The 20429-nt window shown below is 38.9% G+C and overlaps 1 protein-coding gene across 17 annotated transcripts in view; it reads left to right on the top strand.

Annotated features, from left to right (window-relative positions):
* The window catches only part of PEX5L (peroxisomal biogenesis factor 5 like), a 241674-nt gene that overhangs the window by 171162 nt on the left and 50083 nt on the right, over positions 1–20429 (top strand). For all 17 annotated transcript variants that reach the window (XM_014344468.4, XM_014344465.5, XM_014344464.6 and 14 more), the window contains one exon: positions 6860–6955. In XM_014344468.4, coding sequence (XP_014199954.1) covers positions 6860–6955 — 96 coding nt within the window. The remainder of the gene's footprint in view (positions 1–6859; positions 6956–20429) is intronic.

The raw sequence follows: 20429 nt of genomic DNA, 5'->3' as shown, positions 1-20429 counted from the left end.
TAAAATGCCATTTGTAAACCCAAGATGTTTCCAGGAGCTTGCTATAGCTGTGGAGCATTTTTCAAAATCATGCAAAGGAGAAAAGAAATGCCTACATTAGAGTACATTTGTGAACTCCAGTATACACATAATGCCAATATCTAGATCAGAGGTTCTCTGTGTAGTTTCCTAGCCTAGCACTATCAGTATCACCTGAGAACTTGTTAGAAATGCAGATTCTGGGCCTTACCTCAGACCTACTGAATCGGAGTCCCCGGGGGTGGGGCCTAGCAATCTGCATTTTAACAAGGCCTTCCAGTGATTCCAGTGCCCACAAAGGTTTAGAAGTCACTGTGCTGTCAAAACAACTGCAACTCAAATGTATGAGTGTAACGTGTAGTTGTTTTGTTTACCATACCTTTATGTAAGTACTAAGCAATATAACCAGTTTATAAGCATTACTTTTGTATATATATATATATCCCTTCCCACAGCTTTTGCCTGTGATGAAATTAAAAAAAAAAAAAGTTTGCATTGAAAGGAAGGCTGATCTTTACCATATGTTATAATCTGTATTTCATTCTGAATCCTAAACCTGTATGTCTGAGCACATCGCTAAGTTGCAGAAAAGTTTCAGGATCTTTAACCGCATACTAATCGCTATTCGAAAACTGCCTGTTTACCTTCAGTATTTACTGATCTTTGATGGCATTTATCTTATACTTTCTTGGGCAAAAGAAATGGTTTCAAAATGTGACATAGATAACACTCTTCTTAATGATAATCTAAGGCCTTCCTAAAAATGTGGAAAATAACACTTCCCTAAACAGTAATTGTACTATGAAAATAAAATTTCATTTATACAGTAAGATTCTATTTGCACTTGTTGTTTTAAGTGGCAAAGAGAATATGAACTGTAAGCCTAGAATTCGGAGAGATTTGCCTCTTCTTCCAGTGCCCTTTGCATCCTGTGATGCGCAGTGCAGCTGGTGCATGAAACACTGACGAAGGGAAGAAGCCAAGGACAGTAATGGATCCTGTTAGGTCAGGCTTCACAGGAAAGTGAGGTTGTATCTTACTGGTGAGAAGTGCCTGCTAAGAAAAGGACATGCCCTGGGAAAAAAATATTAGTGCTTTCACTTTCCTCTACTGCCATTCATGGGTCATTCATGACATTATATAAATGCACAAAGTTTTTTCCTTTTTATTAATTCATTTTTTACTGACAAATTACAATTTTATATATTTATCATGTAAAACATGATGTTTTGAAATATATATACTTTGTAAAATGGCTCAGTTGAGCTAATTAACATATGCATTCACTCACATACTTATTTTTATAGTGAGAATACTTAAAATCTAATTTCTTACCGAGTTTCAAAAATATAACACACTGTTATTAATGATAGTTACCATAATGTGCCATAGATCTCTTGAACTTTTTCCTCCTATCTAACTGAAGTTTTATATCCTTTGACCGACATCTCCCAAACCCCTCAACCTTCACCTCCAGCTCCTGGTAACCACCATTCTACTCTGCTTCTATGAGTTCAAGTTTTTTCGATTCCACATGTAAGTGAGATCACATGGTACTTGTCTTTCTGTGCTTGGCATATTTCACTTAACACACTGTCCTCTAGGTTCATTCATGTTGTCACAAATGAGTTTTTCTTTCTTGTATAAGGCTGAATAGCATTCCATCATCTATATATATCACATTCTCCTTACCCTTCCTTCCATCGATAGACAGACTGATTCTGTATCTTGGCTATTGTGAATAATGCTGCAATGAACACAGGAATTAAAATATTGCTTAGACATACTGATTTCATTTCCTTTGGATATTGTATTAGTCTGTTTTCCCGCTGCTGATAAAAACATACCCGAGACTGGGTAATTTACAAAAGAAAGAGGTTTAATGGACTTAGAGTTCCACGTGGCTGGGGAGGCCACACAATCATGGTGAAAGGCAAGGAGGAGCAAGTCATATCTTACATGGATGGCAGCAGGCAAAGAAAGAGCTTGTGCAGGGAAACTCCCCCTTATAATACCATCAGATCCCATGAGACTTATTCACTATCATAAGAGCAGCACGGGAAAGACCTGCCCCCATGATTCAATTACCTCCCACCAGGTCCCTCCCACAACATGTGGGAATTCAAGAAGAGATTTGGGTGGGGACACAGCCAAACCATATCAGATACATACCCAGTAGTGGAATTGCTGGATCATGTGGTAGCTCTACTTTTAGTTTATTGAGGACCCTCGTCCTGTTTTCCATAATGGTTACACTAATTTGTATTTCCACCAACAGTTTACAAGGGTTCTTTTCTCTCCACATCCTCTCCAACACTTATCTTTCATCTTTTCGATAACAGACATCCTAATAGGTGTGAGGTGGTATCTCACTGTGGTTTTAACTTGCATTTCCCTATGATTAGTAATGTTGAATATTTTGTTCATATATCTATTGGCCATTTGTATGTCTTCTTTTGAGAAATGTCCATTCAGGTCCTTTTCCCATTTTTAAATCAAGTTGTTTTCTTGCTATTGAGTTAAGTTCCTTATATATTTTAGATGTTAACCCCTTATCAGATGTATGATTAGCAAATATTTTCTCCTATTCTGAGGGTTGTTTCTTTGTCGTCTTGATTGTTTCCTTTGCTGTGTGGCAGTTTTTGAGTTTGATGTAATTCCACTTGCCTATTTTGCTTTTGTTGCCTATGTTTTTAGTGTCATATTTTTAAAATTCTTTGCCCAGACTAGTGTCATGTAGCATTTCCCCAGTGTTTTCTTCTAGCAGTTTCATAGTTTCAGGTATTACATTTAAGTCTTCAATCCATTTTGAGTTGGTTTTTGTATATAATGTGAGAAAAGGGTGTAATTTCATTATTTTGCATGTAGATATCCAGTTTTCCAAGAACCATTTATTGAAGACACTGTTCTTTCTCCATTGTGTATTCTTGGCAACTTTGTAGAAAAACAGTTAACCATAAATGCATGGGTTTACTTCTGGGCTCTCTATTCTGTTCCATTAGTCTATATGCCTGTTTTTATGCTGTTATCATGCCATTTTGATCACTATAGCTTTGTAATATATTTTGAAGGCAGGTAGTGTTATCCCTCCAATGTTGTTCTTTTTGCTCAAGATTGCTTTGGGTATTCAAGGTCTCTTGTGAGTCTGTACAAATTTTATGATTTTTTTTATTTCTGTGGAAAACATCATGTGAATTTTGATAAGAATTGGGCTGGATCTGTAGATTGCTTTAGGGAGTGTTTGGGAAATTTAACAATATTAATCCTTTCAATTCATGATCACGGGATATTTTTTCATTTATTTGCATTTTCTTCAGTTTCTCAGAAAGTTTATTTCTTACCATGTGTCCACACTTGAAATTTTTATATGTTTATTTTATTAATGAAGGAACCAACAGGAAGACAATAGAGTTGGTTCCAAAAGCAAAACAATGAGGAACAGAGCTTTATATAGCCAGTTGGGAAATAAATGCCAAAATGAGTTTCCCTAGTTAGATACAAGATTGGCTAACTTTCTACAAGACAATAAGATATCACCGTTGGAGTTAACATCTCTACTAGGTTACAGCATCCTAACGACTTAATCCTAAAAGGTTGTGAACTGTCTTCCCCTTTATATTTGTTTATATTTGTTCATCGAATATACTGTGGCCCAAAAGTGTCAGATCAGGGTTGTAGTTGGCTGAATGGTGGCCAGATATAGCAAAATACATGATTAAATTACAGGACTCTGGAGAAGGAGGCTTTCCTGAACTATTTGGGTGGGCCCTAAATGCAACCACATGTACCTAATAAGAGTAAGGCAGACAGAGTTTTGAGAGAGAAGAGGAGGCAACATGGAGTGACGCAGTCATAAGCCAAAGAATGCCTGAAGCCACTAGGAACTAGGAGAGGCGTGGTGCAGATTCTCCCCCAGAGCCTTCAGAGGGAACGTGGCCCTGCTAATGCCTTGATTTTGGAATTCTAGTCTCCAGAACTTTGAGAGAATAAATTTCTGTCCTTTCAAGTCAACCAGTTTGTGGTAGTTTATATTTGTTACACTAGCCATAAGAAACTAACACAAGGGTCAAGAAGACTTAGAAAATTCTCTCACATGATATCAAGAAATCACACAACCTCAATTTGCCTCTTTCAAAGTTGGGCATACATTTTTCTATCACAAGTTCTTTTGCTTTTGCAAAGAGTATAAATTGGCTGCCACAATCCTGGAATACAAGAAACGTCTTATTATTTTTATTTACTGATATTAAATCTGGCTCTAAGACTCTACTTGCCAGGATGATATGATAGTTGGCTTCACTTTTATGTTTCAGGTCACCCTCCCTGTGTCAGGTGTCTGGGTTAGGAGGAGGTAGTAGCTTTCATGGGGCCTAAAGAAGGAGGCTACTTGTTCATGGTGGCCCATGAGCCTGGCCCACCCAACAGTGAGGCGCTGATGCTCCTGCAAGCCCAGAGGTACCCCACCACCCTTCCCTCTTCTGACCACAGACACCCCTGTAGGCACCTCACCCCTGTGCTGCCTGCGGGCCTTGCATTTTCCTAGGCAGCCCCCTCCGGCATTCAGCTGCCATTGCCCACTTCTAAAGCCCAGGCAGTAGGACCTTGCTAGCACAGACCTCTGCCACTCCAGATCCAGGACAAAAAACAAGACCCCTTTCAGTCTCCTATAACTTCCTCCTTAGCCTCCTGGATTGAACAGAGAACCTTGACTGAGAACACCTTCCGGGGCTAAGGAAAGAAAATATCTTTAATTCATTCACGCATCTATTCATTGACAGCGTATTTTCAACAACTATTTATTGACTACTTACGGAGCACCTACTGCCTGCTAGGAGATACTGAGGATACAGAAGTATTCCCAACAAAGAGGAGGAAACATAAATTAATGTTTTAATAAATAAACGTTCCACATTTATTAAAGCAAAACACAGACTAACACTGTTGTTTACGGTCATAATTACTTCATTATTGCTTGCAATCCACAGTATTCTTAGGGCTTCGTTGTTGACTCCTCACCTACGCAACGGCCCCCCAGGGGCAGTCTTTCTCTGTTTTCTGTCTTCCTGGCATGACTGGGTGAGCACAGCCTCCTGGGAGAAGCAGTGTAGAACAGTGGTTATGAGCATGGCCTTGAAGTACCAGCCCTGCCACTTACTAGCTGTATAACTTTGGGCAAGCGAATTAAGCTCTCTGTATCTCAACATCATCATCTTGAAAATGGAGTTGATAATACCTACCTCATGAAGTCGCCAAAAGAGCAAAATAAATTATAATGTCTAAATTACTTAGAGCGGTGTCTGGTAGTACTATCGTGTCACAATAGAAGAAGGGGGGTCCCCTTCGGGACCAACAGTGGTAGAGAAACGAATGAAGAGCAGCTGAGCTATTTGGAGGGCAAGTGCTGTGTGAAGAGGAAAGTTTTGCTGTAGAACAGTGGTTTTCAGACCACGACTGCTTTTCAGAATTACCAGAGGCGCTTTTCAAACATCAAAGGCCCGGGCCCCACCCCCAGAGTTTCTCATTTAATTGGTTGGGGTGGGGCCCAGGCCTGTTCAAGTAATTCCCACGGAAAGCCAGGGTTGAGCATCACTGCTACAGAGCAATCTAACACACATACCAAGAAGTCACCCTCCCTACCCCACCTCCACTCTGTAATAAAAGGGACCGGGGAAATTCATTTCAAGCCCCTCTCCTCCTATTCCCCAAGGCCTCACTGTGTCTCAGTGCATGCCTCATCCTGCAGCCCTTAGGCGTATGTGGGCACTCATCCCTTGTCTGGCCCTGTGCTGGGCATGGGGAGTACAAAAGTAACCAAACAAGATTCTTATCCTCATGGATCCCCTGGTAGAGCACAGAGGTTGACCAAAAAAAACAAAAAACAAAAATGGAAACTCTCCAAGGTAAATTGTTGAGTGAAAACATTGAAGAATTGCATGCCTTTTATGTTTCATATGTTTTTGAAACATATTACTGTACATATTACAATACACATTATGTGTTTAAATGTTTATGTAACTGCAGAGAAAAAGGTCTAGTGGTCCACCTCTTATTTTCTATGATTAATTTTTTTTGAAATAAGTATTCAATTTTTGTGAAATTAAAAATTAATAACATTTTAAAAACTACAGCAGACTCTTGGGGAAAGTTCTTCTGAAAATATTTGCATTTAGCTAAGTTAAGATGTGTAAATATTACATTGCCTATTAATTGTGGCAAAGCAGTTGGCCTTATCAGACATGATTTTATCTAAGTGATTCATTATTATTTAATAGAGAGCAATATCCTAAGAAATGAGACATAAGACAGTGCCAACAGAGGGAAAGCAGAAGGAAGAGAACTCTGCATGAGGATCTGCTGTGTACATACGGAGAAAGGCCTGGAAGCCACACTTTCATTTCTGCAGCTTTTATGTTTTTAACCGGAGGCTGATCTTCCTCACAAGCTGAAAGCTTGAATATCAATTTCTAAAGCTAGACTTGTAATGGAGATTGCCCATCCTAGCTGCGTATCAGAATCACTTGGAGAGGTTAACTAAAATATCAAGGCCTGGAATCAAGACCAATTAAAATAAGATCTTTGGGAGATGAGGCCTGAGGAGTGGTTTCAATATGTCCAGGGCTGAGACCCACTGTTGGAAGAATCACGCACGCATGCTCACACACATTTTGACAGCATCTCAGTTTAGGCAACATCATACCAGCACAGTACTCCAAAAATGTCATCAGTCACAGATGATTCTTGAACTCTAGGGAAGTGAAATGGGAAAAGGAAAAGCACCTGCATATTTCTATAGTAACATGTGATTCTAATATTATAACACTATGTGTATGATTGATTTCAGGCTCGACTGACCAAAGAACATCGCTGGGGAAGTGCATTACTTTCTAGAAACCACTCCTTAGAAGAAGAGTTTGAAAGGGCAAAAGCAGCAGTGGAGGTAACTTTTCTTAAAATTAGTTTTTTCTGTTTCATGCTCCTGAGAGTGGCATTTGAAAAATCAAACTTCAGCAAGATAGAAATGAAATGGGTCTTACATTATAGACATGAAATAGCCATGATTATGATTGTCAAAATGAGACAATCATTTGGTACAGAATCTGGTATAATAAATGTACCAGAGAACATTTGATTTCCTACCAGGGATGACAAATATATATTACCTCTTATGCCAATGCAGTGATAGATTAGCAATGACTGTCATGAGTCCTGGGTCAGAAAGAACTCTGAGTCTAGTCTAGGTTGTATGGTGAACCAATGCTATGGATTTGCTAGGTGTCTGTGAGGCCAAGGTTCATGCCTTATATTTTTATCTCTCTAGCATCTAGCACAATGTCTGAAACAGAAGATCTTGCTGCCCGTGTGATATATATGTTCCTAAGTAGGCGAGAAAAGGGCATGGCTGGAATATTCTAGCTAATGGATTGTCCCTCTTGACTTGAGCAAATTTTATTATTAAGAATGTCCAAAAATTGTTGATAATTCAAATGAATACCTGATTGGAACATTGATTTCTGTATTTAGCCTTCTAATAAGAAAGAGAGAGAGAGAAAAGGGAAGAGGGAAGAAAGGAGGGAGAAAAGAAGAAAGGAAAGAAAAAAAACCTAAATAAACAGAAAGCAACTTTTGCTGTTTTTTAATGCATTTCCTTCCCGGGTAGACTCAAAAAGAGTGCATCACAGATGCTATCTCTGCTACTCATCAAAGCTTTGCTAGATTGCTATTTGAGTGTGGAGCTTTTCACTAAACTTACTTATGAACTTATTGGAAACTCCGTTTCTATTATGGATATGAAATCTTGAAAATTGAAAGCATTTCTGGAATATGGTTCATTTATGTGACTTGTCTTCCTAGAATTTGCATGAAAGGATTACACTGAAAGGGTGGTCTTTCAGTACCTCTATACCTGAAGCGCAATAAAATTATATTTGCAGTTTAATATTTAAAGGATTCTTTCAATTCTGGGAAAGACTTCCAGCCATAATTTCAGATTATTATTCAGAAAGCCAATAAGAGAACACTTTTATTTCACCACAATACCATCTACCCAAATTCCTTAATTTTATCCTTTTTTAATTAAAAAAAAGCTAATGAATATTTAGTGCTCTTGAATGTGATCAACTGATGTATTTGGTTGAGACCAGCTGAGTTCAATCAAATTGTTCAAATGCATGGAGCCTGTAGCTCAATTTACTTTAAATGTAGGTTTTCCAAAGTTAAGAGCTAATTTAAATTTTATCTTTTGAACTCCTACTGTGTGTAGCACACTGAAATACCACTAAAACGATTATTTTAAACCCATGGAATCTTGGGTAAGTAAAGACATTTAAATGTATCTGTAATGAGAAAGATAATGAATTCACATTCAAAAGACTTAATTACAAAGTAACAGATCAACAAGGGAAGACTATCTATCTATCAAGATACATATATTCACAAATCATTTAATCTTCGCTTTGATAGAGACCTTAGAAGTCGTTTATCCCCACCAGGCACACAAACCAAAAAAATTTTTTCTATTAAAACACTTCACAAATTATTACCCTGTTTTATTTGAACACTTCCAATTAGGGGCTACTCACTTCTTTTCAAGAAAATCCATTTCCATTTTGGACAGTACTAATTATCAAAAAGTTCTTTCTTATGCTGAAATTGGCCTACCAGCAACTTGCAGTTTTGCTTGGTCTTGGTTTTACCCCCTCTGGAGCAAGTCAGAATTAATCTTTCCTCTTCATGCCCATCTCACCCCAGCAAGCCACATCTCCTGGCTTCTCCTTGTCTGTACTGGGACCTGAGTTGTTATCCCAACTTGTCACTAAAGTTATATAACTACCTACATCTCATTAACCAATCTAGGCCTCAGTTTCCATGCCTCTATGAGCCTTTCCAGTTACAAAATCCTAGAAGGCTTCAAGTTACTTCAAGTAGTTATTCATTCAGCAAACCATACTGGCTGTTTACGTGTACTGGCTGCTGATCTAGGTTCTAAAGATAAAGAAATGATCCAGCATTACTTAGCAGTCTAACAATAGCATGGTCCACAGGACCAATTTGGACAAACCACTTGTTCATTCTACTTTAGTTTCATATCACCTGTAAGTTGAGGGGCTTGGATTCCCAATATACTAAAACCCTGTAAGTTTATGTCTTCAAGTAAAAAGAATGGTAAGTACAGAATTCCCAGCAAATCAGAAAACTATAAGCAGAGTTGCTTAACCAGAAGCCTGGTACTGGGAAGCCTCCCTAAGGAATGAAGGGAAATGGTGCCCACCAGAAGGTGTGAACAGGTGTGGAGAAAAAAGTGTGTGAATGCGTGGGGAAGGAGGAGATAAAGTATTTACATTAAGCTGATGGTAAATCATGCCTCCAAAACTTCACACATATTTACTTCCAGACATTATTCTTACCCAGGCTATTATCTAAATTCATAGCGGAAGACGTAATAATATGCCTCAGAAGAGTCTTGGAAATATTTATGCTCATCGACCCAGCCACTTCATAGAATTTATCCTAGAGACGTAACTTGAAAGTTGCAATATTTTATCTGTAGAATTTCATTGAATAGTGAAAATTTGGAAAAAGCCAATGTATCCCATAACAGAGTTTAACTAAATTATATCATATCCTTATAGCAAAATACTATGTAACTATTAAAAATGTCTAGCAATAATTGAAATAGTAGTTTATATATGGAAAGTTTTACAGTATAATCCCAACTTTGTAAAATGATAACAGCATAATAGGTAACATGTTAAAGAATGTACTATGTGCGAGGTACTAAATCAGGAAAATTACATGGCTTATGTCCTTTAATCATCACAGCAGTGCTATGAAGAAAGTAAGATTACTATTCCATTTTTCAGAAGAGAAAACTGAGGCTTAAAGACCTTGCAGACAGTTATGTGGCATTTTATAAGCAATTAAGATAGACTGAAAGTCAACTAGCAAGTTGAAAAACAAGTTTAGCAAGTTGCAAAGCAACGATTCTCACCCAGACTCCAGAGTTTGTATTCTGAACCACTGCATTGTATGAACATAGAGTTTGTCTTAGTCCATTTGAGCTGCTATAACAAAATAACCTGAGATATGGTCATTTATAAGTAGTAGAAATGTATTGCTCACAGTTCTGGAGGCTGAAAAGCTCAAGATCAAGTTGCCAACAGATTTGGTGTCTGCTGAGGGCCCATTCCTCATAGATGGCACCTTCTTGCTGGGTCCTCACATGGCAGAAGGGCAAAAAAGGCTAACAAATTCCCTCAGGCCTCTTGTGTAAGGGCACTAATCCCATTCATGACAGCCCCGCCCTCGTGACCTAATCACCTCCCAAAGGCCCTACCTCTTAATACATCACCTTTGGAGTTAGGTTTCAACATGTGAATTTGAGGGAACACATTCAGACCATAGCAGATTCTGTGCCCAAATGTTAGCAATAGTTATTCTTGGGTGGCTGGATTTGGAATGGATTTTTGCTTCTCCTGTTGGCTTATTTGTATTTTCCAAATGTTCTTTCATAAAGATGTATTATGTTGATAATCAAGGGGAAAGTTGTAAGTCATGGACACTACAGTGGGATATAAGATTCTTAAAAGGACTAAAAGTGTCTTATTCTTTATTTCAAGACAAAGAATGGTGATGCAGATTGCTTTCATCAGAGGCAATTTTAAATACTAGTAAGCTCCAGATGAAAATCATGCCTGGAGCAAGTTGAATTTTTCCAAAATCTCTGCCTTATGTTTTTATATCATCTGATTCCAATGTTCTTCCTATTTTACATTCTATTCCATGTTTTGTTATCATCCTGCCTCATGATCGGCACCTGGCCACCTCTCCACTCTTTCTTCTTCTCAGTCCCTTTACTGAGCTCCAGGTGTTTTGGCTTCTGCCTTTCTCTCTGTTCCTCTCCCACACCCAAGTTTACTGCCCACTGTCCCCACTTTCTCTTCTGTCTATATGGAACACTCTTTCCTCTGATCTTCAGGTGGCAGGTTCCTTCTTGACATTCAAATTTTAGCTGGATTGCCAATGCCTCAGAAAAGCTGAACCTGATCACTCAATTGCCATTGCATCACCTAGGCCTTTGTTTTTCATCCTAGTATTTATCACTGGGTCCTTTCTTGTTTGTTTTTATTTATTTATCTGTCTATAATCTGTCTTTCTACTTTAAAAATGCAGCCTCCATGAGAAAAGGGGCCTAGTCTCTTATTTACCACTGTACCCTAATATCTAGAACAATGTCTGGTACCTACGAATAATCAATAAATATTTGTTGACTGAATGGATGGATGAATGAAATTCATTCATTCATTAATGTTAATCACTCTGTATGGGTAACGCTTTTTTTCGTCTATCTATTGTTGTATATAAAGTGCCATATAACCTTCCAACATAACTGTATCTCCATTTTAATAGTTGACATTAAACAATTCTGCCTGAAGCATACAGATTTCTGCCTGGGACTGGGCTGCAGTGTCCTCTGTAATTGTCTTGGTCTTGATGTCAGTCACAGAGACACATTTATAAGAATGCAGGCTCCAACCAATCTTGCCAGTAACATTGGGCATATTTTGTATTTTAGATGGTATGAACTCATTTTTACTTATATTAATACCTGGAAATGTGCAAATCAACTAAGTTTTTGGCTGAAGTGCCCTAAAATACATTATCCACTGTTGGAGAAAAGACAACTAAAACCACATGAACATGTATTGTTTGTAGTAAATGACCTGGGAACCTGTTTATGTGCAAAGACTGTCATTCCTCAAGCTCACGTTGAACTCTTAGCTCTAGCTAAGCCTTATATGGGTGAGGATCTTTTCCTCCATATCTTAACATTGTATTGAAACATCAAGTCTGGCGTGGTGCCTCATGCCTGTAATCCTAGTCCTCTGGGAGGTGAGGCTTCACCATATTGCCCAGGCTGGTCTCAAACTCCTGGGCAGGCACATTGCCTGAGCCCAGGAGTTTGAGACCAGCCTGGGCAACAAGGTGAAACCTCATCTCTACAAAAAGACAGAAAAATTAGCCAGGCATGGTGGCACGTACTTGTCATCCCAGACACTCAGGAGGCTGAGGTGGGAGGATCGCTTGAGCCCAGGATGTAGAGGCTACAGTGAACCCTGATCATGCTACTGCACTCCAGCCTGAATGACAGAAGGAGACCCTACCTCCAAAAAGAAGAAGAAGAATAAGAAGAAGAAGAGGAAGAGGAAGAAGAAGAAGAAGAGGAGGAAGAAGAGAAAAGAAAAATTATCTCTACCTAAAGTATTGTAATTTTAGGACAAAGAGATAGATACTCCCATTCTGGGCTTAAAAAATAAAATGCATCTTCCCTGAACAAAAGAGAGAGGAGCTTCCTCTATGCTTCCTCCTGGATTTTCCTTATAGCCAGCAGCCTAAATGCACTGTCCACTAGGTCCCTAGGAAGGATGCACAGGGAGGCACAGGAGTGACAAACTGCGAAGGAGCTCCCAGAGCTCAGTGAGGCCCAAAGCTGCCTCCCAGGAGTGGAGATTTCTACAGAGAATTATGATTCATCTGCAGAGGAGAGAGAAGGTCATGTAAGAAGTCAGCACACTGCAACCACAAGCCAAAAATACCTCCTTCATCAACGTTAGCAGGAAGGGAAAGAGAGCCAGCCAGCATCTGGTATTGTGTTTAGCTAGTCTCTCTAAGTGCTGCAACATTTAGAATACATTGGATTTAGCAACACATTCATCAGACATGCCTTAGCTGCTTCCATGGGCCAGGCACTGTGCTGGGTGCTAGTAATAGAGAATTGAATAAGATCAATTCTGTCCTTAAGGAGTAATTAAGGTGAAGAATCACAGACAAATACAAACCAGGTGATCACTCAAGTATAGCTTACCATGTGATATAGTTATTATGGGTTTCATGTCGATCTCCCATACCAGATTGTGACTTCCTTCTTTATTCATCCTTCTTTATGTTCCCAGCACCTGCCATAGAGTCTGGTGCAAATTTTTACTGGATAAATAAATGAACAAATTAACAATTTATTATTTTAATGCGTCTATTTCATCTAAACATCTCTTCACTAGTGAGTGCTTAAGGTATATGACTAACTTACTGACCGACTAACAAAGGATAAACTTTTCCCCCAGATTCAAAATCACGTTCTGCTTAACTCTAATATTATTATAATGCTTGTTTTATGCCTTTTAAGCAATGTTTTCACAGCTCTACTTTTACCCTGAGGAGGTATTCTTATGAGCAAATTTTTTTAAAGAATAATGAAATATGTAAATGAGAAAAAATGAGGATATATGGACAAAGTAGAGTACAGTTCAGTCATCAGAGGCAAGAACAGGAAGCATATCCTTACATCCTTCTGGCAAATTAGTTGAGACTATTAAATTCTACTAAGACCTTTAAATTCTAGAACTCTGGCTCTTCTCGTCCCCCACTTCTCTTTTCTTTAGCTTTACGTGAAACCTTACTTGTGATAGTTTAACATGTCCACAAATTATTTGATACTCCCTTCAAAATATGGGAGCTTAGTTCTCTTCCTCTTGAGTGTGGGCTGGACTTAGTGACTCACTTCTCATAAATAGAATAAAGTGGAAGTCATGGTGTGTGACTTTTAAGATTAGGTCATTGTATATACTGTGGCCTCCTCCCTGCTCTTTCTCTCAATCACTCACTCTGGGGTAAACCCAGCTACCACATCATGCAGACTGTTGGCAGCCCATATGAGGTCTCCTGTCCATACCACATGAGGGAGCTATCTTGTGAATGGATTCTCCAGACCCTACCTTGGGATGACTGCAGGCCCAGCCAGCAGCTTAATTCCACCTTCATAAAAGACCCCAGGTCAGGCCATCCAGCTAAGTTACTCCCTAATTCCTGACCCTCAGAAACAGTGTGACATAGTAAACGTGTGTTGCTTGAAGTTGCTAAGTGTATGGTGATTTGTTAAGCAGCATTCGATAACTACTCCTCACAGTCCCCAGCCTCATCCCATTCCACTAGTCTCTTCCTCATCTCCATTCCTAACACCATTTAATACTCCCAAAATTGGAAGATTACCCTTGTAGCACAGAAACAATGTATTCATTCATTCTGGATGGGAATTTTTCAAACTATTCCCCTACTATCTAGCTGGTTCTAAGCTTGTCCTCTCTGATCCCCAAAAGAGAATGAATGAAAACCTTTTTTGTGACAGTCCATGTTCCTTAGGGGACATTCAGCCCTTCACCAAGGATCTGGTTGGGGACTTTTGCATTTTCTTCTGCAAAGCTCCTAGACCTCTCTTCATGACAATCTTCATTGAAAGCAGCTTTCTAACCTTCCGTTTATATGTCCTATTGCAGAGGGCACAACCCTCAAGGCTTCAAGCTAACATTGCCTCCCACAGCATTTTATGAAAAATCATAGCAAATTGGTAATTACTGTTATAAGAACATGGGCAGTGAAAAAGTTTACTGCTAACTAGTAATTCCTTGTCCTAGAAATACAGGTGATTGCTATGGTATGAATGTTTTGCCCCTTTAGCATTCATAGGTTGAAGCCCAATCCCCAGTGAGATGGTATGAAGAGATGGGGCCTTTGGGAAGTGACTAGGTCATGAAGGTGGAAAATGCCCTTATAAAAGAGATCTGAGGGAGCTTGTTTGTCCTACAAACATGTAAGGATAGAGCAAGAAAGCAGTTTCAATGAAGACCAGGCCCTCACCAGACACCTAATCTGCCAGCTCCTTGATCTTGGACTTCTCAGCCTCCAGAACTGTGAGAAATAAATGTTTGCTGTTTATAAGCCACCCAGTTTATGGAATTTTTGTTATACCAGCCCAAACAGGCTGACAGTGACTTTCTTTATTTCTCTTTAACTTTAACCAACAGATGCCATACTCAAAACAACACAACAGCTAAACCCAGCTTCAGTGACATAAACTCAAAAGTGCTTTCCATATAGAAATTTTGTTTTTACCTGAAATTATTCCCAGTGTATATACTATAGGTCTGATAGGCATCTCAGAAATATCAAGTTATTGAACAAAATTGGAGACCATTCTTGAACTGCTTTTATTAATATAGGATTATATAAGAAACTGCTAACTTGGGTGTCCTCCTAGCAAGAAAATTATCCATCTCTAGCACCTCCTCAAATTTTCTTTTGCTTTCTATGACAATATTACCTCTTTGAAGTGGAAAGAATTGATGCATTAAACATTCCTTAAACCATTCTAACTTAGATTCAGTATCCAAAAAGGAGAAAATCTTCTGATAATGTATGAAAACATTCTTTGGGCAATATTAAAGAAATCTTGAAGTTAACTGCTTAAAATAGAGATTTCCTAAAGATTGGTTTGTCATGTTAGCTAACATCCTTCACAAGTCAAATGTAGATAAATCATATGTTGTGAGTTCATTGGGAAAATGGCAAAACTCTCTTTGCTCTCACATTGATTAGATTTTCTTCTGTTTTAAACAAATAAAATTTTACTTCCAAAAACAATATGAAGCAGAGTTAAGAATAATGGTAGAATCACTTGCAATGAATGCTGAGAGATGGTAAGGATAAAAGTATAAGGCAAGATAAGGCCTGGCACGGTGGCTCACACCTGTAATCCCAGCACTTTGGGAGGCCGAGGTGGGTGGATTACCTGAGGTCAGAGGTTTAAGACCAGCCTGACCAACATGGTGAAACCCCGTCTCTACTAAAAGTACAAAAATTAGCCAGGCATGATGGTGCATGCCTGTAATCCCAGCTACCTGGGAGGCTGAGTTAGGAGAATCACTTGAACCCAGGACACAGAGGTTGCAGTGAACCAAGATCACGCCACTGCACTCCAGCCTGGGCAACAAGAGCAAAACTCCATCAAAAAAACAAACAAAAAAAAGTATAAGGCAAGATAGTCTTAGATAAATTTGTGGATAAGTGATCAGTTAAAAAAGAGGGATTTACAGTCTATCTCTAAATTTTTAAGGTCAGAATTATGGGTAGTTGCCATATCGTTTCACTTCTTTTTGATATCTACTATATAAATACTAAAGTAATAAAAATATTTAATTTGACCCATTCTAACAAAACCTTAGTTATTCACTGATAAGTCTTCTAGACCATCAGATTTGTAGACTACCTCCAGACCAAAAAGTAGTTTGGAAAATTCCCTTAACTTTAAATCTGAGAAATCCACGATCTGCATTCTGGATGTGATCTCATCAATCCATACTTACCGAGCAAATAAATGGAGAAGAAAGTGAACATGAAAAGACATAAACTCTATGTGAGCCAGCCTTGAGGAGATACAGACTATTCTGTGCTTCTGTTTGTCCATTGGCATGACCAGGACAATAACTTTTACTCTTTTCTCTTCAAAGAGAGTCTCTAAACACCAATAGGACAGTAGCTTGCAAGTAGTTTGAATCATTTCTTGGAAGGCTTTGTGCCCAGGAATCACATGTTAAACTTACAAGAAAAAGGAAAGTAGCATAATAAGGTATGTGGAAAAAGTCTCAAACTAGATGTAGGTCCTCAGTCTAAATTGGAAAATATGGCATTTGGGCCGCAGCTTTTTCATTAGTAAAATGCGTGGTTGAAATTAAATTGGATTTCATGTGCTATGAGATCAGATGGAAAACAGATGAACATTTTATTTTAATAATTGTGCATTTATTTTCATATATATTTAAAAATATAATTAGTACTTCAAACTGGTGATTTCACAGACATAATTTAGGCAAGGCTTAAGTAGATTTTGCCTATATAAGTAAAAGAACTGTATTAATTACAAAATACATTGTATAAATAGCAATAAAGTACAGAAATGACAAAAGTTATAAAGTTTAGGAAACTGGTATTGATGATTCTTGAGGTCCATTTATTACTTAGGGTAACACTAGTAGCTATAAAAGATTCCCCAAAATGGAATTGCCCAAACAAGATACTTTATTTCTTTCGTGTGCAATAAAAGTCCCAAACTAGCAGGAAGATCTACCCCATGCCATTATCCAGGGTCCCCTGTTCCTTGTAACTTCTTTCTCCTCCATCCCCAAGGGTGTCATCCTCATCTGCATGTTCAATTCTTGCTCCATTCCATGCAGGGAAGAAAGAGCTTGAGGAGGCAGTTCCACTTTCCTAAAAGCTCTGACTCAGATCTCATCTCCTCACACGCCATTGGCAGGGACTTAGTCAAGCACACCACAGCACCACCATCCCCACTGACCCCTACCCCAAACTGCAAGGGAAGCTGAGAAATGGCCACCATTCAGTTACCACAGTTTGAGGGCATTTTGATTGGCAATGAGTAGTTTCTGCCACAGGGCCCTTCCAGCTCTGATATTCTAAATAAACTTTGAGTTGTGGGAATATTAGAAACCATCACTCTTTCTGTTTCTCTGTCACATGCACACATTTATTTTACTGTTGAGAGAAGTTGCTATTAATTCTTCTTTTCTTTTTTTTTTTTTTTTTTTTTTTTTTTGAGAGAAGTTTCACTCTGGCACTGAGGCTGGAGTTCAGTGGCATGATCTCAGTTCAATTCAGCCTCACCTCCTTCCGGGCTCAAGCAATTCTCACACCTCAGCCTCCTGAGTAGCTGGGACTATAGACATGTACCACCATGCCTGGCTAATTTTTATATTTTTTGTAGAGACGGAATGTTGCCATGTTGCCCAAGCTGGTCTTGAACTCCTGAGCTCAAGTGATCTGCCCACCTCAGCCTTCCAAAGTGCTGGGATTGCAGGTGTGAGCCACCACACCCAGCCAAATTTTTGTTTCTGTGGGAAGAATAACATAATTTTATTTCTGTCGAATGCTCAAAATCCTATATTTTTCTTAGCAGTGCTGCACTGTATAAATCAATAATCAGTATTCTATAAAATTTTCTGTAGCATTGAATACTGTTACTCGTTGTTTATTGAAAAGGAACAATAATGAGATCTGCAGGTTACACACTTTATTTTTGCCTTACAGTGAAGCCAGGGGTTAGAATAGTTTTGGTCTTTAGTTCTATATTCAAGTCAGCTATCTGCTTATTCTGGTTTTTATTTAAAAAAAAAAAATACCCAAATGTTGGAACACCAAGGCAGGAGAATCACTTGAGCCCAGGAGTTCAAGACCAGCCTGGGCAATATGGCAAGACCCTATCTCTACAAAAGATCTAAAAATTAGCCACGCATGGTGATACAGATAGTCCCAGCTACTCGGGAGGTTGAGGTGGGAGAATCACTTGAGCCCAGGAAGTCAAGGCTGCAGGGATTCCTGTTTGTTGCACCTGGGCAACAGAGAGAGAACCTGTCTCAAAAAAAACAAAACTTGTCTCAAAAAAAAAACTTTTTATAAAGTAAAATCAAAATACTGAATGACTAAATATTCTTTTCTGACTAAAAACACTTAAGCTGCTTATTGGTTTAATAGGTAGAACATCAAATACACAACCATTCAGGATTCAATGGAAAGTTGGTAAACTCCCTGTGGGCAAAGAGACATCTTGAATTTCCTTTATTCATTTGACTTTATTCATATAATATGCTTTAATATGCTGGGTATATAGCTGTTTAATAACTAAATACTTCCTACTGATTAAGAGAATAATCCTTTTCCATGAGGGCAACCCGTTATACCTCTTCTTCCCAGGTGATCAGTCATCAGTACCTTAGATCTTATATTAGTCGGGGTTCTCCAGTGAAACAGAACCAAGAGGAGATATAGCTGTATACCAATATCTGTATATCAATCAATATACAGATATCTATATATCAATCAATATACAGTTATCTATATATCAATCAATATACAGATATCTATATATAAATACATATGCACATATATATCCACCCACCCCATCCAATATCACACTATATCACCAATAGGAGATATATCAATATATACAGACATATCTCCTATTGGTTGGGTGGGGTGGGTGGATATACATACACATATATATATATATATACACACACATGGAGAAAGAGAGGGAGAGAGAGAGAGGGAGGCAGGGAGAGCGAGATCTTCATATGTAGATCTCTATATATATCTCCATATTTAGATTTATTATCAGGAATTGGCTCACACAATTGTGGAGGCTGAGATGTCTCTAGATCTGCCATTTGCATACTGGAGACTCTGGTGAGTTTGGGGTGTAGTTCCAGTCTGAGTCCAAAGGTCTGACTGAGTACCAGAAGAACCTTTGGTGTAAGCTCAGTCTAAATCTGAAGGCCTGAGGACCAGGAGAGCTGATGGTGTAAGACCAAGTCTGAGGGCAGGAGAAGACCAATGTCTCAGCTCAAGCAACCAGGTAGAGAGAGTAAATTCTCCCTTTCTCTGCCTTTTGTTCTATTAAGGCCCTCAACAGGTTGAATGATGCTCTTCCAACTGGGGAGGGCAATCTGCTTTACTCAGTCTACTGATTCAAATGCTAGGCTCATTCAGAAATACCCTCATAAGCACACCCAGAAATAATGTTGAAGCAAATACCTCAGCACTCCATGGCCCAGTCAAGTTGACACATAAAGTTAACCATCACAGCTGGGGAGGTGGTGGGGGTGATGAAATGAGGTTGGTTGATGGGTGCAAAAATATAGTAAGATAGAATAAGTTCTAGTGTTGAATGGCACAGTAGGGCAACTATAGTTAACAATAATTTATTGTATATTTCAAAATAGCTAGAAGATTTGAAATGTTCTCAACACAAAGAAATGGTAAGTGTGTGAGGTGTAGGATAGCCTAATTACCCTGATTTGATTGTTACACATTGTATGCCTACGAAACATCACATATACCTCATAAATATGTACAACTCTTACGTATCAACAACAAATTTTAAAAACTAACTATCGTAGTTTTTTTTGTTTTTTTGAGACAGAGTCTCTCTCTGTCACCCAGGCTGGAGTGCAGTGGTGTGCCCTCGGCTCCCTGCAACCTCTGCCTCCAGGGTTCCAGTGATTCTGCTGCCTCAGCCTCCTGAGTAGCTGGGATTACAGGCACGCGCCACCATGCCCGGCTAATTTTTGTATTTTTAGTAGAAACGGCATTTTACCATGTTGGCCAGGCTGGTCTCAAACTCCTGACCTCAGGTGATCTGCCCGTCTCAGCCTCCCAAAGTGCTGGCATTACAGGCGTGAGCCACCGCGCCTGGCCCATCATAGATATAAATGACATTCCCAGAGGTCTTCTCTGGAACCTCTGGTACTGTCCTGTGAAATGTCACAGGCCATGTTAAAGTTTGGGCCTCATACAGCAGGGATTTATAGGGCCCAACCCATCATGGCAGAGAAGGGGCTGAAATCCAGAGATGTTAAGGGACTTGGAAACAAATATACATTGCTGATTATTGGCAGGCAGAACTAGAAACCACATTTGCACTTTTCCTTGGAGCTGTTGATAGAAGAAGGAAACTCTGAATTCAGATAGTAAACAGTACTAGAAATTATCTGAACTTGGAATTTGGTTGG

Source organism: Pan paniscus, chromosome 2 (assembly GCF_029289425.2).
Source record: "Pan paniscus chromosome 2, NHGRI_mPanPan1-v2.0_pri, whole genome shotgun sequence".
Taxonomy (NCBI): Eukaryota; Metazoa; Chordata; class Mammalia; order Primates; family Hominidae; genus Pan; species Pan paniscus.
Note: the sequence above shows the minus strand (reverse complement) of the source record. Positions and strands in the feature narration are given on the sequence as shown.